At 34.4% G+C, this 24,661-nt stretch overlaps 1 protein-coding gene across 2 annotated transcripts in view; it reads right to left on the bottom strand.

The window, feature by feature from the left end:
* Positions 1 to 24,661, bottom strand: part of KLHL1 (kelch like family member 1) — a gene marked incomplete at both ends in the record, with an annotated part of 369,773 nt that overhangs the window by 48,622 nt on the left and 296,490 nt on the right. For both annotated transcript variants that reach the window (XM_080797852.1, XM_080797853.1), the window contains one exon: positions 3,117 to 3,279. In XM_080797852.1, the coding sequence (XP_080653978.1) occupies positions 3,117 to 3,279 (163 nt within the window). The remainder of the gene's footprint in view (positions 1 to 3,116; positions 3,280 to 24,661) is intronic.

Here is a 24,661-nt window from a genome sequence, read left to right as displayed (position 1 = left end):
AAGCTTCAATTTCCTCTTCTGACAAATTCCATGTAACTAGGAAGCTATTGAAGGAGCACCTCTAACCACTTTTTACATAGCACTCTACCACTGTGCATTGAAGAGATGCATATAATTTTAACTCTTTTCACTCTCCTACACAATGGTTTTCCAAAGCATTGGTGATAGTGGGACTCTGGATTTTTCTTAACTGTACCCAAAAAGAATCCAGCAAGAATGTGTATAGATATTATTTGATACTGAAGGCAGTACTAGTAGAGAGTTAGAAAGTTTGATACATGTAACTATGCTACAGAAATGTAGCTTACCAAAAAAAAAAGAAAAAAAGAAAGGAACTGAATTGACAGGTAGCAATTTGCTTTGCCTTCCCATGATTCTGCTCCATTTTTCCTTTCTCATCTAATATAAAACATTAGTGGTTATGGATGTTAATTAAACTTCAAACAAAATATTTGAGAGTAGGATTTCGAGAACAATTAAATATACTGACCATGAGAGAAATTAAGACTTAATGGCCTGTCACAGGACCAATCACAAGGAGTACGTAGAAAACAAAACAAAGAACAACAGAGCACAGGTAAGAAGAGTCTTTTCATAACATACGAACATCTTACTATTTAAGCAACCGATTGGCAATGTGTATTTTTTAAAATATGTATTTTTTAAAATACGAACATCTTATTATTTAAGCAACCGATTGGCAATGTGTATTTTTTAAAATACACATTTTAAAAAAATGTGTATTTTATGACTTGCAATTTCTAGGAAAAATAAATAAATTGTGTTCCAAAAACAATTTAAGAAAATATACACTTCGTGATACAAGAGTTTTTAAAGATAAGATGATAAGACAGCACACTCGATTGAAGTAAGATGGATATGAAGTAGTTAGGAAAGAAAGGTGTCAGATAGGGTTATCAGATAAGGAAATTTAAAATACAAAAAATTTAAGTCTGCATTGGAGATAATAAACAAAATGGCAATGATTGAATTTGAGACATAGAAAAAAAAATCCCCGGTTAAGTGGAAAAGAAATAAAATTACTAGGGAGAAAAGGAATTTTTGGCTATGGAACACACACAGAATCACCAACATGAACGCATAATGAGAAAGGGAACAATTTTTTTAAAATTCTGAATACATAAAAACTTTCTTAAGTAAAAGAAAGACCTAGTTGAGTTTGTTAAAATGAATCTCCAAGTATTAAGTTAAAGAAAAGTAGCCATCAGATTGTACCCTGGTAAACATTTTCTTGAATTTCTTTTTTTTTTTTTTAAAGCATACATTTCAAAAAGCATACATTTTGAAATTTTTAAAAATATTTTATTTATTTGACAGATTGAGAGAGAAAGAGAATACAAGCAGGGGGAGTGGCAGGCAGAGGGAGAGGGAGAAGTAAGCCCCCCACTGAGCAGGGAACCTGATGTGGGGCTGGATCCACAGGATCCTGGGATCATGACCTGAGTTGAAGGCAGAAGCTTAACTGACTGAACCACCCAGGTGACCAAAAATTTTGAACTTCAAGATGTATATTTCAGTTATTAAGCCATCCTCACATTCTTTCACATTATCTCTTCTATACTGTACTTTTTGATGTTGGGCCTGCAATTCTGCAAACCATTTTTCTCATTTGCCACCTGGTTCCATTTTTGGCAGTAATGCATGTAAGAAAGAAATGAAAAGACGAGGGGCTAGGCCTTCCCTAGGAGAAGGGTCTTGCTCCTTTTTGTTTTTTTCATGTTCTTATGAGTATCACCTCATCCTTTCTTTTTGTATCCACTTGGTGGTTTTTAACACTTACAAAAATAAGCCTTATTGAAACCGCTCAGTTGGCATTGAGATCATCCATTTGGCAGTTTTTCTTTGTCTGAGATACTGTTCCTACCAATCCTACATCATAAATGTATCAACTAAAGGAAATAACTCCCACCCCAAGTACTGAGGAACAAAAAGAATAGATTATAATAATTAAGATTTTGAAGTTTGGAGGAGGAACTTATGTTGTTGAAGCCCATACATCTGCTACTGGGCCACTGTTTAGCAAGAGTTGGTGTCTGTGACATGAAAGAGGGACCCTTACACTGGGACCCTGAGGTCTCAGGAGAAGAGGCCAGTCTGCTGGTGCTGATGGTTCTGAGAGGTCTCAATAAAACTGCCAAAATGGATGGTTTCAATGCCAACTGCAAATTCAAAGGGACTGAGGGGGTAGAACTTGCCATATTTGAGGCTGAGGCAAAGAAGAAAAAAAAAGTAGAGTAGGCAGGGGCAAGATCCAGTGGATCTCTTTCGGTGAAGATAGGCTCTCTATTTGGTTTGCAAAGAGAAGAACTTGAAAAGAAATGACCTTTGATCTGTATTTGTAAAACAATTGTTCTGACTGCTTTAGCAAATGGATGGTAGGAGAAAGAGAAGTAGGGAAACCAGAGTGGGAACACTGGCAGTTGCTCAGGACTGATGTGTTACTAACTTCGTTTAGGGGAGGAGGTTCTCATGGGATTAAGACGGAGTGTATTTTGTCATCCCTATAAGATATAAGGCAATGTCTGTTTGTCATACTGGAATAGAGACAGAGCTGGCATCTAGTCGCTAGAAGCCCAGAATTCTGCTGAACATCCTGAAGTGCACAGGACAGAGCCTCACCTCCAGTGAAGGATTATCTGGCTCCAAATTTCAACAGTATTGAAATTAAAATTCTTGATTTAGGATGATAGGAATGGAAATGGTGGAAAGTGGACACACTAGTATAATCACGCCAAAAATACGTACTAGGCACCAAACATTTAGTAGCATTTTGAATGCTCCTCAGATAATTTTACCATAAAGTACATAAATATGCAGATCTCTAGTGGAAATAATTTTCATGAAATATATTTGATGCTGCTTTAACTGGCAATTAATGGGAGGTTTTAGTTTCTCTTTTATATGGTGAGACAACCAGAAAAATATTCAGTCTTGATTCGTCAATTATCCATGAAGACTGAATTAAAGAAAAAAATAGCAATCTTAAAATATTTAAAGAGCTTTTTATTGAGTCAGCTTACTAAAAGTTATTTTAAAAAGGATACTTACTCAAAAAAAGGATACTTACTCAGATAAAAGAAGAAAAATCTACTCACTTGCCATTCAATGCTGCCACACCAACTGTGCTTCGGGCAATGGACATACTGGCTACAAATGTCCATTGCTGACTCTGGGGGTCCCACCTCTCCACTGTATTCAGATAACTCCAGCCATCATGGCCTCCTACAGCATAAATAGGACCTTCAAGTACTGTTACACCTAAAACAGGAGAAATGGAAACTGAATGGATTGATTGTTTCTCAGTGAGATTTAAAAAATCAGATTAATAGCGAAAACTGTGATGCAATTCAGAGTGAGCTCTAGCCATCACCCAATAGCAGTGGGATAGAAACTATTTACTATTAATCATACCATTTGTTAAAGTGACAAAAATTTAGAACCAAAAATTAATATGATCTAGATGCTTTGTAAAAGAAAATGAATTTCCTTATTTGTGTCTCTAAGAAGAAGCAAATTCTAAAAATCAGAGATGACACATATTGTGCCTCTACTTTTGAAGAGCATTTCTACACTGCAGCTTAAAGTAGTTTATTACTTTAAGCAATGTTACATTAAGGCAATATAATATTATCAATTTGAAATTCAAGGTAGGATTTTCTGTGTTTTGGCTTCTTAGTAACTTCATGATAAATTTAACTAAAGGTTATGATGCATTTCATATTATAAACTGAGATCACTAAACATAGGTAATTAAATTAATATCAAGTCATCAATAGAAGCAGATTATACACACACACACACACTCATAAATATTGCTTTTCCAGTATACCCAGTTCTTTACAGATGAATTTTCTTAAATGCTAACATTTGCTAAATATTTAAATATCATGTTAATATTGGCTGAAATGATTTCATTATATGGAGAGAAATTCTGATGAAATTTCCTCCCAAGTTCAAAGTCTGATTGTCAAGGGCTTTGAAGAGTCTGCGATTTTACCCTACTTGCCAGCTGAAGAGTTAGACTGCCATAAATTTATGGATATTGGTAGAAAACATAAGACTCTGGGTCAGAGGGGAAAGGTAGTTCATTACTTGTACCACCTGCAATAGTATCACCTTTTTTTTTTTTTGCTTGCTCTTCAAGTCCTGGTTCCAATAGAGTGACCCAAAGAGGATGACCGAAACGACCCTAACATTTCCCTCAGCTTGACCAAAATTTAGACAGGATTCTTCTTGCTTCTAGGGCCCTGACCTCATTTTCCTTAGAGCATTTATTTTAGAAAATACGTAATTGCACATTATTTCTCTGTCCTTTCTAGATGGAAATCTTTTTAAAATGCCTCCTACTCATGTTACAACCCAGGACTTTTTTCTCAAGGACCTGGGAATTATTTCTTTGAAATGTAAGCATCAAGAAAGATATTGAGAGCCTAACTTCAGTTGGTACCTTGCTTCAGGTTGTAAAACTTGTCATGAAGATAGAAATTTTGCCTTACCTTTGGATAAGGCCAATTAGCAAACACAGATTGCCTATGATCCCCTGTGCCTACCAGAGCTCTTAAAAAAACTCCCGTTTTGTTTTGGTGAGGTTGAGTTCAGCCTCAGTTCTGGCCTCTCTTCCATGTTGCAATAGCCTTGAATAAAGTCTTCATGGCTTGTTAAATTTGTCTAATGCATTTTTTTGCCTTGACAAGGGTCAGTTGGAACTTGAACATGCAGTGGATTGTATTACGAGAAAGGGAATAATTTTCAATGAGCAATAAACCTACATGCCTATTACTACAGAAGCAGACATTATCTTCACACATTTAAGCATGCCTGCCTTTCACTTAGGAAAGAGGAACTCTCTCTATCATATTAACATCCTTTTGGGCAGTTGGTGCCTTGCTTGAAAGTTGTGCAAAAATGTTAGAGACCCATGGAGAGTTGTCTTTCAACACAAACCTGAAAATAAATGACCCTGTGTTCATTCATCCATTTACTCATTCTTCTGAATGTCTGTCATGTGTCAGGAATTGTTCTTAGTACCACACAGGGCCAAGAACACAGAGGTTAACAAGGGAAACAAAGTCCATTCCTGTGCTGAGTTCATATGTACTGGTCAATGAATACTTAACTAAAATTTAATAAGTACATTATTCACAGTAATCAAGTCCTTCACACATATTTTATAATTTAATATAGGATACTGTATTAGAATATCAAATTGCTCACATATATATATTTAACTTAGGGATGCTATTGCACACACACCAGTAAATAGATACCCATGTGAAGTATAGAGTTCTGACTTAGTGATTGCCAAAATCGAAGGGCATAGACTTTGGATGTTGATCTTTCTCTAGACAGCTCAAAGTAAGAGATAGGGCTCAGAAAGGATGAATAAGTGTTAAATATTTGGGGGCAATTTCCAAAGGATATGGATATATCTTATGGGCTTTTTGTAGGCATATGTACAATCATTCACTTGTCTCAATACTAATCAATTATATCAAGATAAACTTTAAACATCGATAAAGTTTTTAAAGATATATCCATCAGAAAGGGCCAGATCATTATCACAAATCTAATGAATTTGGATTTTATTCTAAGAACAAAGGGAAATCACTGAAGTGTTTATCCGTGAGTTATATGATCACCATGATATTTATTTTGGTTGTGTTGTAGCAAATGAATTGGAGTCAGTTTAGATGGCAATAGAGAGATGATTAGGAGGAAATTGCAGTTATCCAAAAAGGAGAAGATGGTGGCTTTAACTAGTAGGTTAAAGAGTAAATACAGAGAAGTAGAAATATTTGAGATTTATTATGGCTCTGGAGATTTGTTGCTAGAACATGCTAATGGATTGGATCTGAGTATATGAATAAAAAGGACAATTCACAGATAGATAAATTGATTGAAAAATTTGAGAACTATATTTTGAAGATACCATGTTTGAGGGGACTATCAGACATCTGAGTGGAGCATTTAAAAAGGCTGCTTAATATACATGTCAAAAGTTCAACTCAGTTCAAGTATGCATGTCTAGCTTTTGGACATACCAGCAGTGACATGGCATTTAAAGGCATAGAATCAGATAAGGTCAGTTAAGGAAATAGTACTAAGAGAGAAGGTCACAGAGACCAGAATATAGCACTGAGTGGCTTCAATATCAATTAAAAGAAAAGAGGATGAAAGAGAGAAGAAATGACCAGACAGGTGGAAGGAAAGCCAGAAACTTTCAGTATCTGAAAACTAAGAGTGGAAAGTATTTATGGGGGGATGGGGTAATCATCCACTTCCATATATCTGACCAAATACAAATTTCTATTGGATTTGGAAAGACAGAGGTTATTGTTCACTTTCAAAATAGGTTCTGGAGTATTACAAGTTGTAATATAATCTGATAACTACTTAATCAAATAGATAGCCTACAAAACTCATTGATCTATGACTTGTTTTTTTAACTATTTGAGATTATTTGACTTTATGAACATGTTTCAGTCCTACAGTGTAACATATATAAAATGCCACAGATTTATGAACTCTGGATGCCTCACAATGTAATTTGCATATTTTTTGCAGCTGTGATGAAGAGTAGACCAGAATAATTTCAAAATTGGAGTGATACATTCAATTTCTTCCTTATGTTTGCCAAAAATATCTTACATATTCAGTAAAGCAAGGTTAATAGTGTAAAAATATTTTTCTGTGCTTTGTTCAGTAAAACTATTAAGCCTGCACTAAAAAAAAATGTAATTTAATTGAAATATTTTTGAATGTCTCAAGCTTTATAATTGCATGATTACTTCTGATAAAGGATTGCAAAATGTCTTCTTAATGCTTTATATTACCAAACTGTACTTTTTCAAAATTCATAATTATTTACATATTTTAAACTATAGGTATTGCACATATTATTCCCCTTAAGACTTCTGCTGTAAAATATTTATTAAAATTCTCCCATATAGGGTTACCTGGGTGGCTCAATTAGTTAAGCATCTAACTCTTGATTTTGTCTCAGGTCATGATCAAGGGTCTAGGATACAGCTTGGTATTAGGCTCTGTGCTCAGTGCGAGTCTCCTTGTCCTTCTCCTTCTGCCCTCCCCCCATTCATAATCACGCTCTCTCTCTCTCTAAAAATAAATAAATGAGTATTTTAAGAATAAAATAAAAGCAAAATTTAATTTTACTCACATAATTTACCTCAAAATATTTATTTTACTACTTCTATATCAATACAACCAGAGACTTAATTTGTTCTCCTGAAAAAGAATTTATTACTCTTCTCTACACCTATTAATATCATCTATTTAAAATATTGTTAAATTTATCCGAAGTTCTAAACTTTTCCAAATTAAAGACATCACATTTTAATTAAAAATTGTGATAACATAAAGCCAGTTCTTAATATTGCTTTATTGTTGCATTTTTACCATTAATTACATAACTGGAAAAGCATTCGCTTGTAAAAAATGAGATTTCCTTTTGTCTATGTAGAGAATATTTATTTTAAGTGAATAATAATACATTTAAATTTCTTTTGATGTAATAATTGTGTCAAATAAATTACTATGATATTACTAATTATTCTTTATTTTAATCTTCTTTTCTAAACTGTTTTTAAAAATCACCATCAAGGATAGAGTAGCACCTAGTAAATACTTACAACTAACGATTAGGGTGATTTAATTCTAGTATTATCAAATAGTTTTACTTCAGAAACAATGAATCCTTAAATAATAGTTCATTTAGGGATTTTTATTCTGTGCTAAAAATTAAATGAAAACAACATACATAACTGGAAATGGAGAAATAGAGAAATAAAATTATAAATATTTTATATACATTACAAAATTTTCTCAGTGATATTAAATATAAATGCATATACATATGTATGTATATGTGTGATATATGTATGTGTGTATATATATATATATAGTCTTTGTGAGAATTTACCCAATATTATATATGCATATAATATAATATAAAGTATATACAAATGCTTTCTTATATAATTATGATGTAAAATACTAACAGACTAATATATGATTTTTAAATGTTGATCATAGGCAGGACAAAATGGACTATGTTGCATAGGAATATTTTTCATGCAATCCTACAAAATCATGTAGGCTTAAGATACATTTTTATTTTTCCTTGATCTGCCAAGAAAACACACTTTGTACTGGTGTATTGTATCCATTCTTAACTGAGACTCTGATTGTCAGTCTTGGCTGCCCACTGAAATCATCTGGGAACCTTTGAAAAAATACTAATGTCTGAATTAGAGAGATTCTTATATGATTGGGCTGAGAGGATGCCTAACCACAGAGACATTTCAAAGTTTCGTAGGGTGAGAACTTGACTGAATCCTCAGTCAAGCTGGATAATGACTGCCACAGTATAAAATGACACTAGTACTAGAACCATTAAGCAGAAGGTCTCCAACCAGTAATCTGCCTACCTTACAAATTGCTAGCATCTTTCATTCATGTTGTGTGGTGTGCGTGTGTGTTTCGGGGGCGAGGGGGTCATACAGAATCAAGGTTGTCATGGAAGTTTAGTAGTCGGCCAACATCCAATTTTACTACTATACTATTTTCATTTCTTGGATTCTTTCAACATTCATCCATTTTTCCAATATTTATGGTATAACTCCTACCAGTTCATTTCCTTGCAGAGTGCACAGTGGCGGGAGGGGGTGGGAGGTGTAAGTCAATGAAGCCTGCAAACAGGTGCTACTTTAGTACCTGTCCATAGGATGAAAGGAATGCTTCTTTTCCAGAGTGAAAAAGTGATGACTGAGCTAAAACCTGGTGAAATACTAGGATTCATTTGGGGGTTAAGGAATTCTAGGCAGAAGGGACATTGGTATGCAGGCATTGGTAGAAGAAAGGGGTCTGTCTGAAGAGGGCCTGTGTAGCAAGAAAACTGGAGAGTTAAGGGACAGGCAGTGTGGTGTGCCGTAAGCCTGAAGAGTTAAAGTACCACACAATGTGGGGCCTTATGTGCCAATAAGAACTCTTTTTTTTTTTTTTTAAATCCTAAGAGCAATGTGAAACTACTGATTTTTTTTTAAGCAGAGACATGATGAAACTGCATTTAAGTTTCCAAAAATTCCCTGTGAGATATGGTGTGGAGAAATGAGCATGGACGAGTCCACAATAGTGTATATGACAGATGAGAGTCTTATACTGATGTGGTAGCAGTTAATAGAAGAAAAAATGAAAGACTCAGGAAATATTTTCAAATGAAGATATATTGATTGGATCCTTTTCCTAATATCAATTCTTCATCCATTCCATCAACACATTCTGTCTGTTCGGGGGGGGTGGAAGAAAGAAATGAAATGAAATGAAAATACATCCGGGCCTTGTGATTGAGAAATGTTACTTAGCCTCTGGTACCTCAGTTTCCTGATTTGTACAATGTGATGGTACATCACATCACATTGGTATGTGATGGTACCTAACCCACAGGGTTGCTTCAAGGACTGAATGGAATAATACATGCAAAGCACTTAGAAAAGTATATGGCAAATAGCCTTATGTAAGTGTTCAGTATAATAAAGAATATGGTAGCAATGTATCAAGACCCTAAGTCTTCTCATCAAGTTTTAGTCCATAATATCATGGTGGGGATGTGGAGAAGGCTTGTGAAGAAATCAGTTAAAGATTTAAATACACTCCACTATTCTACCTTGTTTCTATTACTGAGAACTCCATCTGTGTCTGTTTCCTTGTAGGCAGTTTAAAGTACTGATTGAAAACCTTTCACAAAAAGTGCCCTCTCTAAATATTTTCTCAATGAATACATGTTTCCTCTTATGAAAATCATTGGGATGATTTCATGTAATACTTAGTCATTGTCTAAAGTAGGAATGTCGTGCACATCCAAAAATAGGCAATCACAATAGATTTTGAAGTGCTATCCTTCTAAATTCCAGCTTCCCTTGTAGCGAGGCACTGTTGGCTTTTAAGGCAAAAATTACAATTGAGGTAATACAGAAAAGTGTTACAGAGGCAGTGGGTTGTAATTGGGTGATTAGAGAAGATATCACAGAAGATGAGGCAAGTGAACTGTGGTTTAGAGGCTGGCTATAATTTTCAAAAACACAGATGCAAGACATTATAAGAGAAGGGAGTCACTTGAGCATAACACAGAAGTAAAAAGCAGGCTCTGAATGGCAACTTTAATCAGTTGTTAAGCCAACCATAAAAATGTGCCCACCTATAATTGACGATTGACCACATCCACAGAGGTCACACTTCTTTCCAACCACTCCCAGACGGTGATTGTACATGGTGAAGGTGCTAACAGGGGCCCATTCCCACAACACATGGGGCTCTCTGTATCCAAGATTTGCCTGTGGGAGTCCCTCTGGGGCTGGCCAAACTGTTTTTGGAATAGGGTTGCAGTCTGAGGCTCTTTCTACCTAATCCCAATACTCCTTCCTCCCCTTTTTCCTTCACAGAAGATAGGTCAAGCATGATGGTCTGAAATCTGTTTCACCCTCTGGATTTTTCAAGGCTATTTTCTCCAATAAACCTCTTGAATAGCCAATCCCATGCATTATTGACATCTGTTGCTTAGTGAACCCAAAGTAATACTGTTGTTAAAAGAAAAAGGTTGTAGATAGAGTCGAAAAAAAAATGTGGGGTGGGGGGTAAGCAAGATATAGAAGGCAGTTTAAAAAGTATTGATTTTATGCAAAACTCTGAGGAGGGCTTTTATACAGAAGAGTGGCATCATTAGAATTGTATTCTGATTAGATTACTCTAACCCCAGTTTTTAGATCATTGTAGGGACTATGTGCAGAGACAAGTGATAATGCCATTCAAAAAATCTTTCCCACTATCTAGATAAATGTAAGGAAGATGCCAATGTGTAAATATGGATATTGATACAAAACCAGAGAGTTGGGACACACATCATGGAGGAAGTATTGAAAGAGCCAGATGTAGATTTTATTGTTCAATATGGCAGACAAATCAAGACCCATCCATTCTGCAAATAAGAATATTTGTTGAAATTTTTCACAACAGAAACTGAGAATTTAATATATCCTATCCAACTACTGGCAAAGATACCATAAATTCAGTTGGTGATGTTACTATCTGAGCAATTGTCCGACTCAAATATTGCTCTCTACTGTATCACAGCCAGAGTCTACCGAAACACACACAATACACTTTATTGTGTATGACAATATCAGCATCTTGAGGTTTCAAGCTCACTTTCCTTAATGGCGTAGAAATACTAAAAAATAAATGTTCCCGGATGATACCCTTTAGCTGCTCTCCTTTAACGAATGATAGGATGATTAAAAAATAAATGAGACTCGATGTAATTTTCAGGACAACCAGTTTCTCCCAGGGTGCTTGTAACTATTCTCAAAGATATACAATTACACACAGGATGTTAGTAATGAACATAAAAACAAATATGTTTAATCCAAATTACATAAAGTGCCAATATACTTCTTTCCTCATTTGTTTATAATTTGACAAGGGACAGGGACATACCCAGGCTTAATATACAGGCTTAACCTAACACCTGCCTGGTTATGTGTTAACACCTAACACATATTTAAAGTTCAAAACGTTTTGGCAAATGAACGAATTCACAAATTTGGTGTACTATGAAAATTTCCACTGTTGTCTATTTTCTGAATGTTAATGTCTTACATTCCCAAATGGATTGTAAACTGTAACAACAGGGTCTGTGTTTTATACATGTACTCCCCAGAGCACCTAATATAACACTGCCAGTGTGCACCAGCAGTCTCTTATATTGCAGTCTTGTCTTCTTCACAGTGTCCCCCTGAAAAATCATGCTAACACAAACATGCTCAGGTGCTTTCTTGCTAATACACTTGTCTTATAGACTCTGCTGTTGCACAGTGACTCTCCATAACCTGGTCTCATACCGCCAGTCCAGGCTTAATTTCATTGCATTTCCAAATCCCTTATCATTTGATGTATTATCATTACCCGTATGTTTCCCGAACTTCAACATTCTGTACCTCAGCTCATTGGATGAAATTCTGTTCCTTTCAGATCTAATGCAAATGGGAAGTGTTCTGTAAGATTTCCCATGCTTTTAGTAAGAGTCTGTCCCTCCTTTACCCATGATTCTGCTAAACTTTATTTAAATCCTCGTTCTGAGACACAATATGTATACTAAATATCTTATAAATACATAATATCCAGATTACTTATGAAGTACCATTATATGCATTTCCTATTTTAATTATATTCTACTATTATATACTTAAAATATGATAGACACCAATTAGTAAAGAGGTTGCTTTAACATAATTGTAATACTTTTCTATATTTGTATTGATTTGAAGAGTAATGTAAAAGAACAGCACTGTAGAAGTAATTAATTTCCTAAATCATTTCATGCAATTCTTTCATTGGGATTATCTTGTGTCACTTTTAGGTATATCCTATTGATTATACCTTATTGATTTTATTTCAGTAACTGCTAAGTTAAATAAAGTTGGGGAAATGGTGCTGCTTTCATGTTAAATAACAATGAAGCATGTTGGCAGAAGAAAGATTACACATTTTGAAGATTGTTTGTATTAAGCCTAATCATTTATTAGCTCTGTGATTTTATGAAAATCCTTTAACCTCTTTGATTCTCACTTTGTTAATCTTTAAATTAGCGATATGAGCTCTTCTCTTTGGATTGTTCTAAGCAATAATTTACATTTTATTCTAAATCTCATAATATATATGGCAAACGTTTCAGAGCTGAGTTATTATTTTTGTATTTTGTACCTGTGCTTTAAATGTTGAAGTCTGCTGTCAAAGTGATATTCCTGGTAGAGAATATCAATTTTCAGGGGTTTCTAGGTATAATATGGAAGTATAAAAAGCAAATCAAGGTGAAATATTTCACCAATGCTAGTCTAAATATATTTGTATCTAAGTCAAGCCTTATTTGGAAGTTAATTTTGTAAAGGGAAATGTTTTTGGACTACGGTTACTTAACAAAATTCTCTTTTTTACTTCCAACTCTATGCTTCTGGGAGGTAAATAGGTGATGAGATGCTCAGGCTACTGGGTAGAAGTAAGGCTGTAAGATTGTTGGGCTTCCACAATGTGGGCTGGATAAGTTTCTGGGAGACACACTAGAGTCCACTGGTAAGAATCATCAAAGAGTAAATCCAGCAAAAAAGTTGGCATCATAGACATTGATCCCTAAAGAGAAGGCTGACATTTATTTTAAATGACTTTTTGGATTTCCTTGACTTTGGCTTCCTAAGAAGCCAAAAATGTGTAGAACAGATGGTTTCAGTCTTCTGAGGTTGGGACGGTATGAAGACTGCAGAACAGAGACCCTCTGCCTGTCCAGAAGCCATAACAGAGAACTGATGGTTTCACTGCTTCTTCACAACAGACCCCATGAGGTTTGAGTGCAAGTTGCCTTTCTCACCGTCTGTAAGAATTCCATCAATTAGGGCACTCCAGTCACCTAAACCTGAGACACAATGAACTTATAAACAGTAGTTTTTAGATTAATCAAGGAAAAGTTAAAATATATATATACATTTAAAAGATACATAATATATTTAAATTATAATTATATATTAATATATGTTTATATATAATATATATTATCTATCTATATATGTATTTGCATGAGCTCTACCTAGAAGGGTTGTGGTAAAATTTGCTTGAGTTGGGGCCCAGCATCCGTAATTTAAAAACTGCCAAGATAATTTGAATATGTAGCCAGCACTGAGAATTGTTGCCACAAGGGAAAAAAGACACCAACTCTGGCCCAACTGTCATAGAGGAAAACTAGAATAATCTATAAACCTTCTCATCTAAATAGAATTGCAGAAGAACTGCCAAATTGTTTAAAAGAAAGCAATCTCTAAGGGAATTCATTTGCAAGCACAAAAGAAAATTAATGGTAATTTTAAAAAGTGTTTTAAAATATATATATATGTATAATATATATATTTTAAAACACTTTTTAAAATCACCATAATATATATATTTAAAATATATTATTTTCTATTAAACAGTTATGGAAATATATTTGGACAGAATGATATTGAGATCCAAATGAGTGGCCTTGAGAAATAATGAGGAAGAAATAGCTTAAGGCATAGAACAAAGATATAAATAGATGAGGACCTGAAACAAAATAGACTAGAAAAAAAAATCCAGGAGGATAAATATGTGAATACTAGCAGTTCCTGGAAATAAGAGGGGACATGTAAGTGTTATAATTTTGCATATGCTAGAAGAAAAATTTCCAGAACTGAAGAAAAATCTTGATATATAGATTGAAACATCCTTGAGTTCCAGATAGGATTAATGAGAAAACAAAAACTCACACTTGGACATATCTTTGTAAAACTCCTGAGCTTCTAAATATCTTATTTTGCTGGAGTTGGGGGAGGAATTAGAGGAGTAATAGAGTATTTTATTTAGAAAAAATTGTCTTGCTAAAAAATATTTGATCTAAAATATGGGAGTCAAATACTTCTGATTAAAAGAGCATTTAATAATAAATTAGAACCTCCAATTAATAAGAGTAGAGAATGAAATAAATAGCATCTTCTAAATCAATGGAAATACAGGAAGGGTAAGAGGGGACATATTAAGACAAGAAGAAGAAGGAGGAGGCTGAGAGGGGGAGGAGGGGAAGCAAGAGGAGGGGAAGGAGAAGAAGGAGAAAGAAGGTCAGTCTTAGTCTTGATCTTAGCCTCGATACCAACCTTGAAAGAACTTGTTTTTTGAAATAAAATAAAATTGTGAAATAAAATAAAATGTTGAAATAAAAAAGAGATTTTCAGATTAGACTAACAAAAATCAGTCACATGATATTACCAATAAGCACATATATAAAGTGATGAAAATGGAAAACAAATTGATTAGCAAAAAAAGAAAAAAAAAAGAAAGAATGGGCAAATATGAACAAAAATTTGTGTTAACATTAATTTCACACAAGGATACATGGGGACATATGATATGGCTAAATTTATATACAACTTATACAGAATTGATTTCAAAGTTCCCACAAGGAAAAACTCTTTTGGATCAAAAGACATAGGTAAATTCATAATGTAAAATCTATTAGTAATGACAGAAGTGATAAAAATACAATTATAGTGTGAGATTTAAATATGTATCTCTTAGTCTTAGAAGGATATAGTAAAAAATACAACAATGTTTGAAGAATTGAACAATCAAATTAATTAACTTGGTTTAATTGATTAGTATAAAGTATAGCTTATTTAAGTGGAAAATACACAACTTTCGGGGATAAAAAGTAAAATTTAATATATTTTCAAATTAAAAAGCAAAACAAACAGATTCCACTAGGGAGACACCATTAATAAAAATAACATAGTTGGAGTTAATGAAAGAGAAAACAAACCAACGTTAAGTATTATAGTTAGGCTCCAATGCTTTATCTTTGACCAGATTGCTCAAATATTTTGATATTTGTATACCTGATTTTAAAAATTGGGATAGCAAAAATTACCTAGATTAGGCATGAGGAAGAAGACATTATCACAGATGCATTCATAACCCCCAATGGGATTGGTATTTGGAGATGAAGACTTTGGGAGGTGATCAGAGTAAGATGCTGTCATGAGGGTGAACTGGTTACGATGAGACTGGTGACTCTCAAGAAGAAAGGAGAGAAGAGCTGCCTCTAAGTCATGGGGAGACAACAGCAAGAAGGCAGCCATCTGCAAGCCAGGAGGACGGCCGGCCGGCACTTGAACCCGACCATGCAGGCACGCTCACCTCAGACTCCCAATTTCTCAAACTGTGAAAAATACATTTCTGTTTTTCTTTTTTTTTAAAGATTTATTTATTTGTTTATTTGACAGAGATCACAAGTAGGCAGAGAAGCAGGCAGAGAGAGAGGAGGAAGCAGGCTCCCTGCTGAACAGAGAGCCCAATGAGGGGCTCGATCCCATGACCCTGAGATCATGACCTGAGCCGAAGGCAGAGGCTTTAACCCACTGAGCCACCCAGGTGCCCCACATTTCTGTTTTTCAAACCTCCAAGAAAATGTATTTTGTTTTGGCAGCCTGAGCTGACTGAGACAGTATGATGACATTAAAGACCTAAAATTTAAATGATATACTTAAAGAAAGAGGCAGTTCTTTATGCACTGACGCTTGCACACATTAAGTGAGAAAAGAAAAGCTGCTAATCATACAGGGTTTGATAGAACTTAATGTTAGAGATACAACTATATATGTACACAAAATAGAATGAAGGAGTCACAAGGCATTCCTCCCATCTAAGTCCCAGAACCTTAGGCATTTTGCTTCAGCTGTTGCACCACCAAGTTTACCTTGGTCTCTCAGGGAGTTTTATGCTGGGGCTTCAGGACTTTTCTCTGCCTTGGGCTTTGAATAGAAATTCCTTGTTGAAAAATAATCAACAGTTTACATTTACCTTGGACCTGGACGATCTCCATCCTGTTCTTCAAAAGGACTGAACGCAAATCGATCCACACCTTTCCCACAAACAAGCTATCACCAAGTGATGCAGTAGTAACAATGTTAGTTTATATTAATTTTTTGAAAAATGAGCCATTTTGGCTATGTGCTTAAGTTGACAATTGACAACAGAAAATGTTGTTTCTCTGCTATATACCATTCATATGAAAGGGACAATGATATTATTGTCAGGTTTTTCTCCGACTTTCAGGAAAGAAACAGAAATAGAATAGGTATGCCTATATCTAGTTTTAGTTAGTTATTGCTACATTGATTAATGACTAAATATTTTTAAGAGGTTATTTTAGAAATAAAACCAAGTATGTTATCCATTATTTTGTTTGTCTTATGTTTCAGGCTTAACCTAGAGTTATTTGCTTGAGGCAGAAACTATTCTAACTAATGCAAAATCTGGATTCTTTTCTCTTAGCATGTAGATAATTTTGTGTACCAGCAGGATAGTGAGGAAAAACACGTTATACATGATTTACACTCAAATTTTACACATTTACAAATTAAAACTATTTCAGCAACCTATCTTGCACGTTTTCAAGAAATACCAATCTACACTAATGTAATTACTGTCATTAATCTTTACATTGAAGTCAATTTCACAGAATTTAATAGATTAATCATTTATATACTAATAACTTCTTTTTTTTTAGATTTTTTTTCTTTTTAAAGATTGTACTTATTTATTTGACAGGCAGAGAGGCAGGCAGAGAGAGAGGGGGAAAGCAGGCTCCCCGCTCAGCAGAGAGCCCGATGCGGGGCTCGATCCCAGGACCCTGGGATCACGACCTGAGCCGAAGGCAGAGGCTTTAACCCATTGAGCCACCCAGGCGCCCTTAGATTTTTTTTTTTTTCACTTGAGAGAGACAGAGAGAGAGAGAGAGAGAGAGCATGAGAGTGGAGTGAGAGACAGAGAGAGAAGCAGACTCCTCGCTGAGCAGGGAGCCTGATGCAGGACTTGATCCCAGGACACTGGGATCATGCACTCAGCTGAAAACAGACATTTAACCGACTGAGCCACCCAGGTGCTCCATACTAATGATTTTAATGGGAGATTCGATTTATAAAATATCTTTTACATGTTCTTTCCTTTTGTTTTCTCCATAATTTAAATCTTATTCAAATCTGACATATGTTGTAGTAACTAACTGCATTTACTACCTGCGTACCTATATTCTCCAATTGACTTTTGATGCTTCCCTAAGATTGAGACTAAACTTCCAGTAGCACAGACTATTCCTGTTCAAAAGCTTCAAAGATTTTCCACTTTGAGAAAAAAAAACTAAAGAGAAACTTCATCATGTGACATAACAGATTGATCAGTATCTGGCCTTCACCTTTTGTAATTTTATCTACCACTGCTTATATCCATAAGTTTTTAAATCAGTGAAACTCAATACTTGGTGTTTCATCTCTCTTCCATGTGTCTTCTCTTTCATGACATTTCCTATATTTGTATCCTATACTGCAAAAGATCTTCCCCTATGGTAACCTATCAGAATTCTACCCATCATTCAAATCTCTGCTAAAGTCTTCAGAGATAAAATTTTGTCTTACCAAGCAACAAAGAATACAACTTGGTTTGATAATTTTTTTAAAAATGAAGCTTGTATTTTTGTAGATTATATTAAGGAAATGCAGTCTGTGTCTCCTATGAAATTTCAGTCTTTGTTAAAGTAGGTTTTGTTTTGTTTTGTTTTGGATGAATTATTACATCTCATGAAGCCCCTGCAACCATGAGTTAGGCTTAGTGGACACTCAATAAATAGGTGTTCACCAAAGGCATGAGTGGATGAACCATGGACGAAAAAGAAAGAATGAAAAAATTGATTGATTAAGTGAACTGAAGCTCAGAATAACAAATTAATCTTCTTCATTGGTTTGAAATGCAGCGCATGATGTTCCAGACTCCCTAGAAGTATGGAAATGGTTGTGGAGTCGTTTGAAAGAAAATTAGAAGATAAAAGTATAAGAAATTTTCCTCTATGAGAAAATTATACTGATTCTTGATCATATTTAATTGTTAAGATAGGGCATAATTAATTAATTGAATTAATATTAATTATTTAATAGATGTTCACAGAATAAATTTCCAAATTAGTAAGTAAAATCACTACAAATAAGAAAATAGGCTCTTAAATACAGAGAACAAACTCGTGGTTGCCAAAGGGGAGGTGGATGGGGGGGGAATGGGCAAAATAGATAAAGGGGATTAAGAAGTACAAGCTCCCAGAAGGACACTACATCATTCTTAAAGGGACTATCCACCAAGATGATCTAACAATTGTAAATATCTACGCTCCCAATATGGGAGCAGCCAATTACATAAGAAAACTATTAATCAAGATAAAGAGTCAGTCATATTGATATGAATACATTAATAGTAGGAGATCTTAACACGCCCCTCTCAGAAATAGATCATCGAAGCAGAAAATCCATAAAGAAACAAGAGCATTGAATGACACATTGGACCAGATGGACCTCATAGATATATACAGAACATTCCACCCTAAAATAACAGAATACTCATTCTTCTCAAGTGCACATGGAACCTTCTCCAGAATAGACCACATACTGGGTCACAAATCAGGGCTCAACCGATACCAAAAGACTGAGATTATTCCCTGCATATTCTCAGATCACAATGCTTTGAAACTGGAGCTCAATCGCAAGGAAAAGTTCAGAAGGAACTCAAACACCTGGAAGCTAAAGACCACCTTGCTTAAGAATGCTTGGATCAGCCAGGAGATCAAAGAAGAACTTAAATAATTCATGGAAACCAATGAGAATGAAGACACTTCACTCTAAAACCTATGGGATACAGCAAAGGCGGTCCTAAGGGGGAAATACATAGCCATCCAAGCCTCCCTCAAAAAAATTGAAAAATCCAGAATACACCAGCTGTCTCTACACCTTAAAGAACTGGAGAATCAACAACAAATCAAACCAACTCCACACGTAAGAAGGGAAGAAGTACAAACTCCCAGTTATAAAACAAAAAAGTCATGGAGATAAAAAGTACAGCATAGAGAATATAATCAATAATACTGTAATAACAGATGGTGACAGATGGTGACTATACTTATTGTAGTAGTAAGCGTTGAGTAATGTATAGAATTGTCAAATCAATAGGTTCTACACCTAAAACTAATATAACATTGAATGTCAATTATACTTCAATAAAAAAGAAATTCAGTGCCTTTTTTAAAACACTGTACTTACTATGAATAGTAAGATGAAACAATTTCATTTTTAGAACTGAAAAATGTTTTTCTCCATGATTTCATATAGTGTAATATAACTGTTTAATTATCAGAGTAAAGGAGTAATAATTTTTGCATTGTAAACCAAAAATTAATCAAAATATCAACTTTTCCAAGTCAACATATTTTGAGTTCTACTTGAATCATGGGTTTTTTTCCTGGGTTATTTTTATAGAAGTTTTTAAAAGCAAAGGATTACATAGTTTTCTTTTTTTTTTTTAACTTTCTACCAGAAAAGCAGATAAAAAAAAAAAAAAACCTGCATTAGTATCTTGGCTAAAACAAGTGTCTAAAGGTTTAAAGGTTTAAAGGAGATATTTTATCAAGTATAAGGTCAAGACTAACGTATCAGGTGATTTCCAGACATCATTTAGCACTTCTGTGCTAAAAAACATTTTCCATCTGACTCAGTCTTAGAGAGTAATTTTTCCCACAATTGAGCATAGTTTGTTTCTATTATACATTGACCTTCAGGTCATATAAAAGCCTCATAATTATTAACAACTTTGTCAAGATCCTATTTATACTTTGGTTAATTATTAAGTATTTCTTGATTGAACTGACATATTCCTGAGTTTCTTCTAGATTTATTGACTAAAAGAAAAAAAAATGTTTGAACTTCAGGCACATATAGAAACTGACCAGGTATATGGCTCTCATCATAACAGAGAACTGACTTTTTAAAAAGTTTTTATTAATAATTTTCTGTAACCAGTGACAGTATCTTAAATTAATTTTAAAGAGTTCTTTTTTATTCAATATTTTTTCAACATTTTACTTTCTTTAATCAAGTTTCTTAACCCATTTCTATAGTAGACTACCAGTTTTGAAAAAAAATTGCAAATACATTTACATCTAAAAGTTAGATAATTGAATGTACTTTATGTTAAAAAATGTTTCGTGGATGTGTATGTTTTATTTTATTTCTAATATGAGCTAGCAGTGTTTCAGGTGCTTTGGACAGTTAAGTAAAAATGAATTATGACATAGCCTTATTCTAAAAGCTAGGAGACTAAATGTGGAAAAATGCATAATTAAATAATCATGGTCTACAGTCATGGGTGCTATAATACACCCACTATGTACCTGGAGCCATGAGAGAGGATAATAGCTTCGCAAAGATGAGTAAAGGAAGACTTGACCTAAGAACTGACATTAGACTGATCTGTTGAGGGATGAATAAGAATTCCTTAGTCAAGGAAGAGAGGATCAGCCTAGGTAGAGGCAACAGTTTGTGCGAAGTAGCTTTGCACAAAGTAAAGTAGGCTTTTGAGTTTCCACCTTGGTATTTCATTTAGTGAGTGTGATAAATCTCGGGGTATGGTAGCAGAGAGTAGTAGGATTTAAGGCAGCATGAGGCAAAGGCTAAATATTGGAGAGCAGTGAATGTCATGTTAAGGAGCTTGTTCTTTCTACACAAGTGAATAAACAATCATATTCATATTGTTTTGTTTGTTTTGGTTTTGTTTTTGGTTTGTATTTTGGGAAGTTAACGTTGGAATTAGGGAGAATTAATTGAAAGGCAGACTAAGGTAGGTATTTCTCCTACACAACAGAACGACATACGAGATCATAATCATCTTATTTATCCTAGACTAAGTTTATTTATTTATTTGTTTGTTTGTTTGACAGAGAGAAAGAGAGAGAGAGAGAGGGAGAGAGAGCAAGCACATAAGCAGGGGTAGTAGCAGGTAGAGGGAGAGGGAGAAGCAGGCTCCCTGAGGCGTAAGGAGCCCGATGCAGGACTTGATCCCGGGACCCTGGGGTGAGGACCTGAGCCAAAGGCAGTCACTTAACCAACTGAGCCACCCAAGTGCCCCTAATTTTTTTTATTTATATAAGTACGTATGGCGTAAGTTAATGTAAAACAAGTATATAATCTTCAGGGCATTTTGGGGGAAGCTGTGATTGACTGATCTCACTGCTAGAATGTTTGGTCATCAAGACAGTGCTAATCAGTGGCACCAGATGCTTTCTGGCTCTAACCAACCTCTTCCTCTCTACCCCATGAGTCTCCACATCAGAGCTCCTGCAACTAATCAACACTGTCTGCACACTGATCTTACTCTTCTGCCTCTTCTACACCTTGAAGACTCCTGTTCTGTTTGGTTATTCTGGCGTATTCTGTGTCTCAGCTATTAATTGACATTGTGTGCTTTTAGCAAATTCCTCAGATAAGAGAAAACAATTTAAAAAAAGCAGGTTTCATCTTCTATATATTATGACAAAATTTTTAATTCATTGTCTTCAAAATTGTTTTAAGCAATAAGAATCCACTGTCTCAGTTTCCTTTTTTTTTTTTAAAGTTTTATTTATTTATTTGTCAGAGAGAGATGGAGAGAGAGCACAAGCAGGGGAGTGGCAGGCAGAGGCAGAGGGAGAAGGAGGCCTCCCATGGAGCAGTGAGCCTGCTGATGTGGGACTTGATCCCAGGACCATGGGACCAGACTGGAGCAGAAGGCAGACACTTAGCAGACTGAGCCACTGAGGCATCCCTCACTCAATTCACTTTTAATGAACCACTCATCTTTACCTTTTCATCATAAATCTTTTAGGGGGGTACAGACAGATTTCTATACCTCCTATACATTTCTAGATTTAAAAGCCACAATTAGAGATCCCTTCTATAAACTTTTCCACTAACAGCCCTTGTCTATCATTTCACGCTTGCTTACATTGTATCAGCGATTGACCTTTGTTATTACAGATTGATGTTAGCTGCTTCTAGTCAAAACAGTTGTAAAAGTCTAAAATGAGAACCAGATATACTTTCTTTGCCAAAAGGGACCACTAGTGAAGAAATTTGGACGCATAACTTTAGATTTCAGGGTTTCCTAAATGTTAAATTGAAGGATTATATGCTATAAAATTATTTTGAGTGGGATTCTCTTTAACAATGATAATACTATGACATGTTTCTTTTATTCCTTAACCAAATGATTGCAATATGGAAACGTGTGAATCAAAATATGAAGATACAATTTCAAGACAGGAAATTCCATTAAGCTATTTTTATGATTTGTATCCCTGTCAGTCTTGCAAAACTTATAAACAAATGTGTAAATCAGGTAAAATAACTGCATTAAGACTGGGATCCCAGGAATCCATCATTTTATTGTCCTGGATTTGTATAGTTCATAGCTGACACTAGGAAATGCTATTTTAAGAAGCAGCAGAGAAAAGCACATTGATTTATTTACTATTCCCTATCCTGCTATACCTACACAGCTATATTCAATTAAAAGGAAACAAATAAAAATAAACATAAACAAAATAAACAATTGTAGAAGTTGAAAATAACTGCTCACGAGTCCCTGTAATGTCATTTCTTGTTGAATCCTTCCTCCCCAATTCTGGTTGCATACACATCATTTTATTACAAAGTCTAAGGGATTTGCCCATTGCCTGAGAGTAACTGTTTGACATGGAAGTGTTTTCTAAGCTAGAGCCTGAGCAAAGTATTAATAAAAAATATCTCTTAAAGCATAGAGTTGGCTGTGAAAAGTTTTGAGTATCCTTATGTCAGTAAGTCAATTGCTTCAACTCTTTGAGCTTGTTTTCCAATCTATAAAATAGTGATAATGTAGTACTTAACCTCAAGGAGCTATTGTGAGAATTAAATGGGAAATGTACTTAAAGTGCTTGGGAGGGATTTTAGCACTTAGATTTTTCTTTGTTTTTAAAAAAGTGACTTTTGGTTTAATGTGATTTTATGTACTGCCGGTCAAAAATAATGTCAAGGTCAAATCTTTGTCTAGGAAGGAATAAAGAAATTGGCTGGATTCACATGAGTCCAATTGCTTCTTGCACCATTTTTCTTATAATTTTCCCCCTTATTCTTCTTAATTATAAATTATACCTATAGTATTGACATTTTACACTTAGTATCTCTAATGTTTAGCAGTTATTGAGATTCAGCATCAAGTTACTGCTTGAGGATGTTGAATGATCAATATGTTTTTGTTCATACTGATTTATGGAATATACAGCTAATTTATATTTGTCCTGGTTGAAAGGAAAAATAAACCTCAACATTTATTTTGATTGTGTTATCTATAATTAACATGGTCTTAATGAAATATAAATATTTAATAATAGAGATAAAATGATAGGCTGCATTTTAGGAAAAAACTAATGGGACTATTGCTTAAATAAAAAATAAAAACATAAAGAAAAAAAAACCCAAATTATAGATTAAAGTGTTTGTCTTTTTATCAACAAATAGTGTGAGAATTTATACATTCAACATGAAATAATGTACTAGGAACAATTTAAAGTTGCTTTATTCATTAAAAAAATCCAGAAGTTTAAATTCCTCATTGTCTCTGTGTTAGAATATGTCAGCAACTAGAGTACAATGTGTTTCTCTCTCTCTCTCTCTTTTTTTTAACTTTAGCCTCTATTGACAGACCCATTAATTAATATCTGAATTATCCTTATGTAAAGTAGCAATTGGGAAAGTAGCTGCTAAAAGAAGAATGGTTTGTTAGCTTTTAAACCCTCTAACCAGAAGCTCAGATTCAGGTGTGGACTATTACATGACCATCATCTATTTTAATCTTATAATGATTTATTTAAATATATTTCATAGACCTTTTCTGTCCTTTGGTTAAGCTAGTAGCCTTTAAGATATATGGGCTAAGGAGGGATATTTTTTAAGCACCTCTGCCCTCATATCAATAGTTTAAATGACTCAAGAATAAGGTTATAGATTATAATAGGTTGTTCAGTCACCCGGTCAAGGTCAAGGATTTTTCAATTATAGCCAAAGATAAGGATTCTATTGCCTAATTTAAACCACAATTTTAGCTGTTTTTCACTACAAAATACTGTCCTTTATTTAGGCTAAAATCAATTAGTGAGGTTTAGCTTTGCTTCTTCTTTCTGCTT

This window comes from Martes martes (genome assembly GCF_963455335.1).
Source record: "Martes martes genome assembly, chromosome: 3".
NCBI lineage: Eukaryota > Metazoa > Chordata > Mammalia > Carnivora > Mustelidae > Martes > Martes martes.
This window is presented reverse-complemented; position numbering and strand designations above follow the sequence as displayed.